Source organism: Scardinius erythrophthalmus, assembly GCF_964197995.2.
Source record: "Scardinius erythrophthalmus genome assembly, chromosome: 1".
In the NCBI taxonomy this organism is placed as follows: Eukaryota; Metazoa; Chordata; class Actinopteri; order Cypriniformes; family Leuciscidae; genus Scardinius; species Scardinius erythrophthalmus.
The window spans coordinates 39693166-39708707 of record NC_138221.1 but is presented as its reverse complement, the minus strand read 5'-3'; the positions used below and the strand labels follow the sequence as shown (position 1 = coordinate 39708707).

General features: G+C 38.7%; 1 protein-coding gene across 1 annotated transcript in view; it reads right to left on the bottom strand.

The window, feature by feature from the left end:
* Positions 1-650: 650 nt before the first annotated feature.
* Positions 651-15542, bottom strand: part of plcd3a (phospholipase C, delta 3a) — a 29660-nt gene continuing 14768 nt past the window's right edge. The window contains exons 3-15 of the mRNA XM_081380382.1: positions 14184-14412; positions 12483-12612; positions 12146-12371; positions 10461-10662; positions 8816-8960; positions 8511-8663; positions 6086-6238; positions 5655-5808; positions 4486-4602; positions 4221-4399; positions 3922-4057; positions 3472-3621; positions 651-1311 (exon numbers count right to left, since the gene is read on the bottom strand). Of these exons, the coding sequence (XP_081236508.1) occupies positions 1181-1311; positions 3472-3621; positions 3922-4057; positions 4221-4399; positions 4486-4602; positions 5655-5808; positions 6086-6238; positions 8511-8663; positions 8816-8960; positions 10461-10662; positions 12146-12371; positions 12483-12612; positions 14184-14412 (2105 nt within the window). The 3' untranslated portion in view covers positions 651-1180. The remainder of the gene's footprint in view (positions 1312-3471; positions 3622-3921; positions 4058-4220; positions 4400-4485; positions 4603-5654; positions 5809-6085; positions 6239-8510; positions 8664-8815; positions 8961-10460; positions 10663-12145; positions 12372-12482; positions 12613-14183; positions 14413-15542) is intronic.

Here is a 15542-nt window from a genome sequence, read left to right as displayed (position 1 = left end):
AATATTAATTTATTTAAATACTGATTATCTATTCCAGTACAACCTAATAAAAATATGCATACACACACATACACATAGGCTACAGTGCTGTATAAACAACAAGTTAGACATTCAGATCAAGGGATGGTAGTTTTCTACTGTTAAACAGAAAATCTACAATTAAAACACGTTTGTAAAGAAGTAGTTGATATATTATATTATTATATATTATATAAAATAGATGATCATAGCCTAGTGCAAAACACAGAGCTTTGGAAACTCTTTAACTCAATAACCATGATTTATCAATCTTAGCCATAAAATGAAGTATCTAGGGGCAAGTGTTATAGTTGCCTGCACCTTCAGCAAAGTTGCTGGTCAATAAGTGTAATTTGTCTAAATTTGGACATCTTAGGACACTGAGCATTTACAATGCTTTAATAAAATATTAATAAATCGATTAAATAATAATAAAAAAAATCGATAAAATCTTCTGTCTCAGACATTATGTTAAACACAGATTTCATCATTAGTCAGTTATTTTAAAAATGTTTAAATATATTATTTCTCAGAATTACCCAATTGGAACAAAAACTTAATCAGTCGTGAACCTTACTAAACAGTTCATATACTTGCTATGCTTTCTGTATCCTTTCAATATGTTTTTTTTTCCTACGCTTTCTTTATCTTGTCAGTATTCAGCATATCAAAACCACCAACACAATTACAATATTCAAACATTAAAACAATTAAAGACAGATCATTTCTGTCTACATGCACATACGATTCTTGTCCAGAATCTCAAGACTAGCTTAAATTCGATTAAAATATTAAATAATTATAAAATGTGTTAAATATTCTAAATTCAAGGCTCAGACTCAATAGAATTCTGTCTCCATGGAAACAGACTATATAAACAACACTGACTTGTAACTTCTAACAATACTTACTTTAGCATATTTAGCTTCCACCATAACATGGCCATAACACGCTCTGACACCACAGATTAACAATAGAAAAAAAGCCAAATGCAGGTCTACACTGATTTTCTTCAGATTGTTGCACACAGAGTTTGTCCATATATGTCCAGTGTCACATGTTTTTTTCAGGTGGTCTCATTCTGAAGAGTCACAGCACCTCAAGAGCTCGGCTCAGTGGCTTTTCCTTCAGTATTTCTAGGAACAACTGTATGAGAGAAGCATCAGGCTTTGCCTAGCCGCTCAGAAACGGTTTTAATAGGAACTCCCCGCCGTACCACCTTGACATGGATGAAGAGGGTGGCAGGAGAGAGACTGGAGCCGTCTGCTTTTAGCAGGTGAACATGACGATAACCTGGAGAATAACACAAAACACTTCAATTAAATATGTGAAAAAACTAGTCTAAAATAAAAGCAGCGTCACAAGCAAGTGTTCAAAGTAATGTGTACCACTACCAATCGAAGTCAAAGTTTCATGAACATCAGGATTAATTTAAATGCATTTCAGAACCTTCTTGAACTTTTTTTAAAGGGGGGGTACAATGGTGTTTCATGTATTCAGAGTTGTTTACAGTGTTAAAGAGATGGATTCTCATGCTTAACATGGCCAAAGTTTTTTTAAAATTTTTTGGACGAATAACGGAGAATTTCTGTGCCGAAAATCTTACTTCCGGGTTGGTACAAGTTTCGGCTGTTTTTTTTTTTTACCGTGGATCTAATGACGTAGACCAGAGTGGAACTCCTTATATGAGCATTTCTCCCGGAAAAGCGCGACCGCGCACCTCAACACGCTTCAACAGGAAATCATCGGCAGCGCTGCATAGTGTCTCCAAAGTGTTTTTGGTGAGGGAAAGCTTACCAAAGAACCCAGCGTTAGGAACAGTGGATGCAGAAACGAGTTGTGTAGACTGTTTGTTCCCTGCATTTCGATGATGAATGTTTTATAAACAAAGCCCAGATCGACGGATTCTCTCTATGGCTCTGGCTTCGCCCACACGGCCCGCCTCCAGACGCTCGTTTTTTTCCGGAAAGACTCGGTACAGCCTATTTTCTCTTATAAATATAATAAAACTAAAGACTTTTTGGAGATATGAAGGATGCAATACTACTCTATAGGTACTCAAGATTAACAGGAGATTGAGTGAAAATTAGCATTTCACCCCCCCTTTAAACATTACATGCTCTAGGCCAAAGACTAAGAAGCAGATTTCCTTCTAGCTGATCTCTCAGTGATCCAGAAACTATTCTTCTTCAGGAATGGCACAAATCCCACTCTACACAGTAAGAGACTTGAACAACAACATTCCAAAAACGACTAGAGCTGTTTTGAAGGAAAAAGGTTGATCTGACTCTTTCTTATATAGGCTAATACAGTAGTTCACCTAGAAGCATTTAGAATTGTTTATTTTCAATACTGTTTAAAAGTTATTCAGTAGTAGTTAGTATTAACTAGGGTAAATATTAGGGTCAGTAATATTTAGCAAATATTATTTGAGTAACAGTAATATTGTAAATATTATTACAATTTAAAATGACTGTTTTCTATTTTAATATATTTGAAAATGTAATGTAACGGCAAGCCTGAATTTTCAGCATCATTGCTCCAGTCTTCAGTGTCACATGATCCTTCAGAAATCATTCTGATATGACGATTTGCTGCTTAAGAAACATTTCTTATTATTATAAATGTTGAAAACAGTTGTATTTTGGTGAAAACCGTGATAAAAAAAGAAAATCAGGATTCAAAAGAACAGCATCTGCTTGAAATATAACTTATTTTGTAACTTTATAAATGACTTTACTGTCACTTTTGATCAATTTAATGTGTCCTTGCTGGACAAAAGTATAAAAGTAAAAAGTAAAAAATCTTACTGACCCTAAACCTTTGAAGGACAGTTAGTGTTGGAAAATATAAAATACAAACAGTTCTGTCATGACAACTCTCGGAGTGATTGGCATGGTAATGGGTATGACAGCGTTGTGTGTTTGGTTTTGGTGGAATAGATCTGCTACGCTTCTGCTGTAGTTTATTGCTGCTACGGCAGAGTTAGTACGGGACTTACTACTGCCAATACATACACAACACGCTGCTGTGAGCAAGTAAGACATGCTGCTGCTCTACAATATAGTGTACATGAATTACCCGTAGCAGATCTATACAGGTGGAGCTGGGGAAGGTGGAGGGTTTCTGAGCGCACTGCACTGCTACAACAAATGCTAACCAAGTATTTAAAGGTTGAGCAGCGAGCTCATTGGCTACTGATACGGCAGGAACCAATCAGCTGTGCCCTATTGAGAATGATGTGATTATGAACAGATGAGTAAAAGGACCTATTGGCCTGCGCCATCTAGAGTTTCATGCAAGAACTTTGTATTTTTTCCACCACAAACCATGCATATGTTTAAATATTATATATGTCTTATTAAAACATTATATTGTGTATACCAAACACACACACACACACACACACACACACACACACACACACACACACACACACACACACACACACACCTGTTCGTAGGCTGGTGAAAGGGAGGGTGAATTGGCCAATAAAATCGTTCTTAGATTTGTGGTCGTGATCTTCCACCATGAAACGCACCAAGGCAAGTTCAGGCACCTGCAGCTGAAAGCTCACAGTACAATCCCAGCGGGGGTTGAAACCTGCAGGGGGAGACAAACACACACACACACACACACACACACACACACACACACACACACACACACACACTCAATTTTCAATCCTGACAGGAACATCTCTAATTGTTGGAAAATCTATTGTTTGTCACAGCACAGGCAAAATAAATGCACTATTACATGAAACTAAATTAATATACACACCATTAAAACAGCAATGTTTCTATTCCCATTTATAAGATATTTGAAAAGATCTTTATGGATTAAACAATCACACACCACAACATAATACATTTAGATTACGGAAAATCTCATTTGCCTTACCATTGTTGTCAATGCGCTGGGTTTTGGCACGAGCCTTATCGATGGAAACTCCATGAATCTCCACCCAGACTTGCGGGTCCACAATGGAGTTGGGATTGTCAATGTTTATTTTAGGAAGTTGCTGAGCTGTAATCACCTGTGGGAGAAACAAATGGCCCACAAGTACAGTAAAAATGATTAAATGTGAATGTAGAAAAAAAGATCTATCAAAATATTTACAGGGCACATGGGAAGCTGAGCAATATTTCCTGTCAGACGGTCATGAAAAGCTAAACAAGAGAAGCGGAGCAGTTACTAACCCGTATGGTGAGTTGTGTGGGTATATGTCCTGGTCCTCCACCAGTGTTCTCAGGGTCAAAGTCGGACTTCGGGTGACACAGGAAGTCAGGTTTGAGCACATATCCACAGCGCCCGTTGGGCAGAAAGCGGCCCTGGTTCAGATCCATCTGCTCTCCTGGTGTCTGGAAGTTCAGAGCCACTGGAGAACAGAGAGAATGAAGCTTTCAAGCATTTACTGCTGGACTTGGAGACATGCAGGAATGTCCGAGTGCTCGTTCGGCTCACCCATCTGGCTGCCCCCGTTCCACATGTCCTGGGGGTCGTAGTTGGAGGACTGTAGTCTCTGGCCTGATGGGTAAATCCTGCTCAGCTGCCGACTGTTAAGTCGAACAAACATCTTCCCTACAGGGGACACACATAAAACAATGAACAGATACAATTTTGTTTTAATGCTGTTAACTAATTTATATTCTCATTGTTTTTGCATACACTTAAGTTTGGGTCAGTAAGATTTGAATACTTTTATTCAGCAAGGATGCATTAAATTGATCAAAAATGACAGCAAAGACATTTCTATTTCAAATAAATGCTGTTCTTTTGGACGTTCTATTAATCAGAGCACAACAGAAAAAAGTATCAGTTTCCACAAGAATATCAAGCGGCACATCTGTTTTCAGCACTGATAAGAATTGTTTCTTGAGCAGCAAATCAGCATATTACAATGATTTCTGAAGGACACTGAAGACAGTTATTTTAAATCGTAATAGTTTTTCACAATATTACTGTTTTTACTCTATTTTTGATTTAAAAAATGCAGCTTTGGTGGACTTCTTTTATGATCCACACTTTTGAACAGTAGAGTATTGCTTTGATTAACTAAACACATTATATAACCTGATAGTTTCCTCCTATAGTTTCAATATAGATTTTTTTTTTTCCAAAAGGATAGCGTGACTGACCTTTGTCTAATTATGTTTTTTTTTTTTTTTTTTATCACAGTTATTGTGGTTTGTGTGGTAAAGGTTGAGCTCTGAAACTGAGTGGTGTGATACGACCTAATTCTGAAATGATGTGAGTTTGATGTAAATTTGTCATGCCGCTGGCTGTCAGTGTTGGCTGGAAGAGCAGAGTCTTTGCATTGGAAGTGATCTGCTCATTTATTATAAACCATCTGGTGGAGCCCTAGGCAACAGGCCCTGATAAAAGCAGTAAACATTAAAACAATACACTGTTCACAATAACCTGTGAAATACATTCATAGAGCAGTGTATTTCTGGGAAGTCGCGTGTCAATTCTATTATGATGGATATCACAGTATTATTATGCTTTTTCTGAAAAAGACAGGACATGCTTCTCATTGCAATGGTTCTGTGGATCAGGCCAGTCCTAAAGCACACAGAGCACGATGTGGCTTGAGTGAATATGCAGTGTAAGATGTGTTCAGGTCATCTCACCTGAGTCTTTGATGAGTTTAAGCGCCTCATTCTCAGAGAAAGAGGACATCACGCTAGGAGGTCTCTGATTGGCTGTCTCGAAACCACTAAAGGGCACACTCTGACAATACACCACCAGATCTGACATCTCTGGACTCAGTTTAGTGCTCACAGACTGGGGGAGGATTTATACATGTCAATGCGTATGTACACACACAGGAAGATTTTCTTCAGAGATTATGAATCATAAACATACACTTCATACAGTATGATGCATATAGCTGATATGTTTACCTGAGCTGCAGTCATACACATACACCATTAATTATCTCAAATATGCCAAATGTTAAAACACAAAGAGTACACATCAAACCACATAAACATCCGATAATTTACAAAACAGAACAGGATTTAATAACTTGGCCAGGAAAGCCATTCATATCTGGACTTACCCTCCCAAGATCCTTTTTAGATTCCTTTTTGCTCCCGCCCCCTCCCACAGCAGAATCTTCATCTAAGCTATTTGAGAAGCTTATCCAGCTGTCGTTCTTCCCCAGCAGACCACTCAACTTCTTCCCCTTCAGCAGGATCCGCCCCATCAACTCCTACAGTAAAACAGGCACATGAGAGAAAGAACATTGGTGAAATGTTCACCAATACCATGAACACTTTGTTCTTCTTGGAAAATGGGCGTTTTATAACACCGTGACAGTAAACATAATAATTTACATCAGAGGCTGAACACACCTTAAATAGTATGTAAGAATGGTGGGATGACAGAAAAGTCTTGGAAACAGCGTGAGTGAAAGAGAGGAGGGAATATCATGATACATATGAAAAAAGAGGCAAGAGTGCTCGACACAGTAAGAAAACTTACACTAAACGAGCACTGGCATGTGCTGACATAAATTCATTGCTAGTACTACACGATTGCAAATGTCCTAAACGTTTTTTTTGTTTGTTTTTTTTGTAGGCAGCAAGAGTCAGATGTTTTTACTGATAATCCCCAGAATGTAAACAGGAAGTTTCCAAGAGCAAGAAAGGAAGAATTAGCAATACCAAAAAGTAATTTTAGACCAAGCATCTGTTGAATACACATACTACTGTTTAAAAGTTTGGGGTCAGTAAGATTTAAAAAAATAATATATATATATATATATATATATATATATATATATATATATATATATATAATTCAGAAAGGATGAATTAATGGATAAAAAAAACATGGTTTCCTCAAAAATATTGAGCAGCACAACTGTTTTCAACACTGATAATAATAATAAATGTTTCTTGAGCATCAAATCATCATAGTAGAATGATTTCTGAAGGATCATGTGACTGAATTCTGGACTAATGATGCCTAAAATTCAGCTAAAACAGTTATTTTAATTGTAATAATATTTCACAATATTACTATTTTTACTGTATTTTTGATCAAATAAATGCAGTCTTAGTGAGCAGAGGAGACTTCTTTCAAAAACATAACAAAATCTTACCAACTGTACATTTTTAAAGGGGTGTTTGATTAAGATTTCACTTTTCTAACTTTAGCTAGTGTGTAATGTTGCTGTTTGAGCATAAACAACATCTGCAAAGTTACGTCGCTCAAAGTTCAAAGCAAAGGGAGATATTTGCTTTTAAAGAAATCATTTTTTTAAGGACTACAACAAATGGCTGGTTGGGACTACACGACATTCCTCCAGGGTTAGTGACATCACCAACCCTAAAATTTACATAAACCCCACCCCCGGGAACACGCAGTCCATGTTGAGAAGAGGAAGAGTTGTAATAGAGCACATTTGTGAGTCAGCTCAAACTGTAGCATCCGTCTTTTTACATGCAATAGAAAGTCACTCTGTGTGCATCTCACAACAGTTCCTATACGAGCGATCTATAGATTATCATGACAGAATATGCTAATTGAAGGTAGTTAACTCCACATCAGCAACATAAATTCATCAACTAACCATTCAGAAATGTCCTGTTGCATTCTACGTGTTGTCACTTCTTCTGAGTCTCTCCATCTTAGTCTGACTCCGTTTAAACATAAAAGGCAGAACAGTTTCTGACATTTTCGTGTGTGTGTGTGTGAGGTAATCGAAGCTGCTAACACACATGAGCTCTTTAAGCTCCGCCCTCTGTGCCGGGAGCAGCAGCTCATTTGCATTTAAAGGGCCAGGCACAAAACGGTGTGTTTAACCTGCTTTTAGCCTCTTAACATCCTTGATGTGTCATTACAAGTGCACAGAAAATGTGAGTGATTCCTTCAGAGTGATCACGGGTGAATCTGACTGCAGTAGATGTAAAAGATATGTATAAAAATTATGTTATTTCAGCCAGCGCAAATACCTGTATTTACATCCTGTTTTTCGGTTGAAGTCCAAAGTAGTCGATTGCCGAGTTCACGCGCGTGATCATAGGTAACTAAACCTATGCGCGTGCACATTACCTATGCACATTTTCTGTGCACTTGTAATGACACATCAAGGATGTTAAGAGGCTAAAAGCAGGTTTAGTACTTGCCCCATTGAAGTCTACAGGGTGCAAATTTTAAAAATAGAATAACTCGGTGTAGGCAACAACGATTTTTGTCGTTGTTCTCTGTATTGACAGCACTCCAAATGTACAAAAAAATGAGCTCAATGTTAAAATTGACCGAAGTTCTCCTTTAAAGAGAAATTCAGAGTATTGCTTACTCCACAGTACAGTGGACACTACTGTACATACTGCCCACATAAGTAGTATGCAACACTAAACGCTTCAAACAGTAGAAAGCTACACGGAGGTCACATGACCTAATTTCAACATGGAATTGAATTCCATGAATAATTCATTCTTAATTCAAGGAAGAGGAAAACTGGAAGTGTGTGTGACCTCAGGCGAGGGCAGCTGTTGGAGGGGCAGCTCGTTGAGTGGCTTTCTTAGGAGCTTTTTGCCCAGAATGGAGCTAAGGTGCTGCGCCATGACCGCCTGCTGCTCCACTGAGCAGTGATTCTCCAGGGACAAGATCAGAGGATATGGAGACGTCTGCGGAGAGAGAGAGACATTAGTGTTTGAGAGAAACAACTGTTTACACTAAGTGTGAACTATTTAAAAAAAAACATGCTACGCTAACCCATATTGTTGCATTATACAAAGATTTTCATTATAGGCTGTTGTTGTGCTTCATGCGTCTGCACCTTGAAGGCGTACTGAGCGATGGTCTCGATGACTTCTTTAAAGAGCACTTTGGAGGTGAGCGTGTGTCCGTGGAAAATCACAGGCTCTCCTTTATCACCGTCCCAGCAGTCCAGCTCAACACAGCGACAGCCCTGATGCAGAGCTCTAAACACACACACACACACACACACACACACACACACACACACACACACACACACACACACATGACTGTGTGTCGTGTTCTTTAACGCTCTGTCTGGTATAAGATGGTAAGTATGTGAAATTGCAGTAAACTTGCACAACGATCTTTCTTGAATGAATCATTTATTAGATGCTGTTATTGGTCAATTATCGTAGAGACATTGGCTTTACATTTTCACACCCCTACACAACGCAGAACAAAACAAACTGTGATTGGTTGCTTTGTATGTTGGTCTGCAATGAAGTCCAGATCTTCTGCCATCAGTCTAAAGGTCTGGCTACGCGAGACTAAGCTTCCTCTGGTGATCAAATATTTCATTCTGAACAAAATGTGAGCCTTGCAGAATTGGATTACCTGTCAATCTGGTGTATAAGAAATTATTCATATTCGAACTTTAGCAATTTATTTTTTGGATTAATGTCTTTTAATTATTCCTTTTTATGAATCTTTTTAATCCCTTATTTTTGAATTCTTGTCATTGATAGCTATGTATTCATTTAATCATTATTAATTGTATATTCCTTGTTGCATTAATAGTCTTTTAAATGTTATTGGTTTCTTTAATCATTTATATATTTTCTACTATTATGCTGTAATAAGTTTGATTATTTCCAAATGTAAGATCTTTGGTGTCTCTTTTGTGCTGTAAGATCGAGTGGGTGTGTTTTCCATCAGAATTTTGATTACATGATGTACCTTTGTATCAAAATATGTCTGTTTCCATCTCTGCAGACAGAGATAATGCAAGATATGCGGTAATCTCTTAAAGGAGTCAAAAACACACCGTGTCTATCTATCTATCACCGTGTCTTAGTTTCATTGTGTTTTGGTTCTGTTTTCCCTGTTCCTGTTTGCGTGTACCCTACCCTGTCATTTGACCTAGTTTCCTAGTGTGTGCCAGTTTGTTCCCTTGGTTAATTATTCCATTCACCAGTTGTTTAATTAACTAACTTGTTTAGGGTACGTTTACATGACAACGATATGCTTAAAACAGAGAAGTTTTTCCTTTGAGTTTTCCACGTACAGACGACACCATCGTCAAAACGATCCCCATTGACCCGGATCTGCGAAAACAACTAAAAACCCTGTATTCTGCTGCCACACCATCAGATGGCGATGAAACACTATAAGCTGAACACGTAATACGCATGCGCGTGACGTCATCGTCTTTAGAGATTCGTGTTTTTGCTGTTTACACGGAGACGTTTTAAAAACTTGCACATTGAAACCTGTTTTCAAAAGTTTGCATTCTCAGGCACCCGACAGTGAAGACATTTACAATGTTACAAAATATATTTTAAATGCTGATCTTTTGAATCCTGAAAAAGTGTTTCACAGTTTCTACAAACATATTAAGCAGCACAAGAACAGAACGAAGTACAAGTGTGTTTTCTTTCTATCTGCTGTATCTTCGAGGTGCTAGAGGCAGATGATAAGGTGTGGGTGGGTGGATGTTGTACCTGATATAAGGCTCAGTGCTGCTGGCGCTGGTCACCTGGTCTTTGGTCAGGTATGTATTATGAGAGGAAGAGATGTAGTAGTGAGCCAGTGGTCTGCTCATGTCCTGATACACGTGAGCATGATCCGGGTTAAACACATCGTTCTCGTTCGAGAGCATGTACATGGTGAAACCGTTCAGGGTCATGAACAGATTCTTCTGGGCTGAGAGTCAGAAAGAAAATGTATTGGTCAAAAGCTAAAATTTAAACACAAGCTTCAATAGAGCTGGCTGAGGAAGTGTTTAATACATGCTTTTAATCATATTTAGTTTTGCTAGCATGTTACCCTCAATTCTAGTAAGAGCAATCAGGAAAAGAGCAATTATTGTTTGTAACAATAGCACAATAACCAATGACGCACTACTGAGCTATGTGCTCACACTACTTCGTGGAAGTGGACAGGCGAGGTTTTTCAGTATTTCAGGCGTGCTTTTTGCTCCAGTTCTCAACAGGTTGGATTTATACATCATTAGCACACACAATGACAAAATAAAGCCGTTTTGAACAGTTTTGAATTGGCCTTTCATTTCTATTGACAGTAGACAGGAAATAATGGGAGAACAGCAAAGGAAATGTGAGCTAGATTTGAACTGATGTTACCTACATGAGCACCATGTGGGTAGCCTGTTAAGCCACATTTCTACCGCAGGAACTAGGAACTTTGGGGTGGTTCTCGGTGTGTTTCGACCGCAGGAGCCAGGGTTAGGGTTAGTTCCGGGAAAACACTTCCCCCTTAGAAAGTTCCTGCTTGCGAGGTAGTACTTTTTCAAAGTTCAGGAACTTTTGGGGGAGGGACTTGGTTGATGATGCTGATTGGTTGACTCCACGCAGCATTTCATTTCAACCACCATTTCTAAAAAATATGTTGCAGTGCGCGCAGTCCTACGTCACCTGACTAATTTGCCTAATCTTCACGGTACTTTAGACCGCGGTGGAAACGCAGACAGCAACAGGTCTGGGGGGGAAAAAATTCCTGGGACAAATTGTTCTGGCTAATTTTGGTGGAAACGCGGCATCTCATTTCTCATATCACAGTAGTAAAGTACAAAAAAATGTATGTAAAATTATTTATAAAATTATATATATATATTGTGCTTAACAAATTTATTAGGCCTCCTGTCATAATGAAGTCTCTGTTGTTATTGACTTCCAAATAGTTCATAGTTGTTCCCAAAAAACTGCTTTTGATTAAACTTTTGTGAGATCTATCTTTGAATACACTAAATCCCAAATTTGCTCAATAGGATTCAAGACCGGAGTTTGACTTGGCCAACTATGACTAAAGAGTTTACACAATCTGGTGGATTACAGAAAAACGGATTTTGGTAATCACCATAGTCATAGTCATAGTCATATTCATCGGCAGCTGTGGCACAAACCTTACATTGGGTGTTGGTCTAATAAATTTGTTAAGCACTGTTTATGTGTGTATATATATATATATATATATAATATATACAAAAATATACTTTTTGCTAAGAGCTCTCACGGCCGTAATGAATAAACTTTAAAAAAAACTTCATTGTACAAAAGTCTTGATTGAGTTAAAAGATTAATATTAAGCTTTCCAGCTTAATATAGAAACCCAGTGTGCCCATTAACATGCCTTCAATAACAAATAATGTATGGTTCCGATAGCTGTGTACCCCAGTTGTTGAGTTCATAGGTTTGGATGAGACTCTTCGCATGGGCCAGCGATGGGTCCTCGCCCTGGTCTCCAAGAAAATCCCGCAGCTCCCAGGTGGTGAGCACACATCCGTTACTGGAATAATGCCTGAACACCGCGTCCAGCTCCGGCCTGCGCATCAGCTCACGACAGAACTCTTCAATCTCCACATGATCCAGCCGCCCGTCACAGGAACGATCACACTTCTACAGACGAGAGGAGGAACAAAAGAGAAAGATTGCTCGAGGCTTAATTTAATTTAAACACGTTTTTTTTTACAACAACTCCTGCCACTTATATCGATCTCTCGCACAAACCTTAAAGAGGGTGCGTGCATACTGTTCGTTCAGATCAATGTTGATCAGCTGTAGCAGATGTTTCACCTCGTCATAGCTCATCTTCCCATCCTGGTTCTGATCTGCACGTCTCAGATAGCCTCGAATCCAAGTGTGCACAGTTAGGGAAAACTAAAGCCATAACATGCATACACAACATGATGCCAGCCATACAGTACGACACTATAAACAATCTCTCTGCAACCCAACCTCAGCCCAAAGGAACTTACTTAGTTTGTAATTAGATAAAAAAGAATATAATGCTATAAACAGAAAACATAAAATATTCCATTAAAATATATTAATAAAGTGTATTAATACATTATAAATATGTAAAATTAATTTATAATGAAAATACATTTTAACACATTCCTTGCATATGCACTGTAACTATTAACTGTGAGTTAAAAGCTTGATGAGAAAATAACAAAAAGGGTTTTGGTTGTAAAATTTTACAGTATCATGTCAGATCAAATTTTAGACTGATTTACATTTCAGCCAATTTAATTGCCTTGAATTTTTTTTTGCAGAATTGTAAAAATCTGAATAGTTGTAAACCGGTTTCTCAAACACTTCCCACTCTTCAACTGTGTCAGGCTAGTTAGGCTCAAACAAACATCCAAAGCTGCGAATATAACTTATAACTAACAAAATTGGAATATTGCATAAAACATTCGCGAATAAAGCACTGTTTTAATCCCATGTTTTCAAGAGAACAAAATATTACTTCCTGGCAAACTGGCGCAAAATATCTGTACCTAATAAAAATGGAAGTTACTGTAATCGGGGAAGCCAATGAGGGTCTTTTTTCCACCCCTGTCATGTTCTCTTTTGATCAGATGCTGGTGTTTGGGAACGCAATCATGTGAGACACTTCTGGGAGAGAATTAGACCAAATCATTCTGAAGACATACTTTGATTCAGGCATTTCAGAATGACCAAATCAAGATTTGAGATGCTGTGCAATGAAATTGGTCAGCTGGTTTATCAAGTTATCCAAGGCAAAGTCACATGCGTTTTTTGTTGTGCATCAAGGGATTGTTTCGGTAAATGTTTTTACATCGTAGTTTATAGCCCACGTATGACTTTTTTATGCACATTTTTAGATTAAATGAGCATCTTGGCATTTCCATCCAGCAGTTTTTTATACAATACCCCAAAAAGCACATAAAAATAGGTGGATGGAAGCATAGCTAATGTTTTGATTCAGGGAAATCAACATATGGCTGGGATAAATAAAAGTATTTAAACTTAAATTGACACACTTTAGCTCTAAAATCAAAATTAGAAGCTGCATGTGGTCGAAAATTAATATTGCACCTGAAACTAAAATATATTAAAGAAAAAGATAATAAAGAGCATTCAGGTGAAAAAAAGAAAAGATAATAGAGTGAAAACCACATTGGGGGAAAGAGAAACAGGACAAAGGTATTTCAGATGAGAAGAGATAGCATGTGGTTCATGTCTGCGTGTAGAAATCTGTTCTACATCTGGTCTATATATAGTCAGCTCTCTCACCGAGTAATGGAGAGTGTGTTTACGTGTGCATTTATTGCCAAATGGTGGCCAAGGAAACTTAACCTAAGCCTTCTGTTTAAATACTATAATTAAATGTGTATTAAATGCTGTACATGGCACTAATGTGCTAGAGGTTTCACCCTGCAGGTATGGCTTTAAGGATATTGGTCCAGCTTTTCTTTCTGACTCATGTTGGAGACTCGGTCTTTGAGTGTGCGGATGCCTCGGACCCAGCACTCCGCTACCTCCTGTGTGGGGCAGCACAAATCCAGGCTTTTCCTTCCTCCACGGAAGACCACAGTGAAGCAGTTGGTCTCTGGAACCAGACCTGCCATCCGTCGCAGACACTCCGACTGACAGCCCTCCCGCACACACTCCACCTCCGACACAGAGACTGACAGAGAGAAAACAAATGAGTGCTTAGTCCATTACTTCTGAAATTAATTTACATAATATGTTACTTAAAGGTGAAGTGTGTAATTTATGCGCCACTAGTGGCACCAAACAGAACTGCATAAAGAAATGAATCAAACAAGTTTCAAACATCGATCTTTAGGGCCCGATCTTGCACCCAGCGCAAGTGACTAAGTACACTGACGCATGTATCATTCCTATTTTGCACCCGACGCACAGCTGACTTTTCCCTCCACAGACGCACGTCAGTAAATTAGGGAATGAACCTGCGCTCCAGGGGGGCGGTTCAGCAAAAAGAGGAGGTGTGTTCCGGCGCAAATGTTCCCTGGTGCTATTTTGGAGTTTCAGAAAACTATTCCGCCACAGACCAGGAAAAACCTAGTCTAAAGTCAGTGGCGCGTTTTCAGTGACGCGTTCAGATGCTATTTTATGGGCGCATACTTGGCCATAATGTACAACGCGCACGTGAGGTAATGTACATGTGAGGACACTTTGCGTCTCTCATCTACACAGACGCAGGCAGCAGTTTTGCAAACCATACATAATTACAAGGAAAAATATTACCACACAAGGGAAATCATTGTGGTGTCCATGAAGATGTGAAAAAATTAGGCATATTAGCTTACACAGTTACCCACATTTTTATACGCCTGTTTAACCGAAGCTAATTCGGGTGGGTTTCTCCCATCCCCATACATTGTAACTTTTCTGTGTTTTACGGCCCTGACGAGAACGTCGGTCTCCTCGGCTGTGAACCGCTCCTGGCGTGCGCCTGGCAAATCCATCGTTATAATAGCAATTCGCCATGGAACAAGCGCGCCTGCTCTTAAAGGGAATGTGAGATGACGCTCTGATTGGTTTATTTCACGTTACGCCAAAACCACACCTATGAATAATGAAGCTACTTCAGACCAACCCATTTTAGATTTGCATCGAGATCTGTCCACAAAGTTACTTGCATTTCGCGTTTGATACTTGCGTTTCAGATCGTTAAAATAGGGCCCTTAATGTCATTCTGTCAGGCCCAGTCAGGCGACTCAAACAAACAGAACTACAATTCTGTTTTGGTGTTACTGGTGGTGCAGAAATGAAACAAACGAAAGGAAGTCT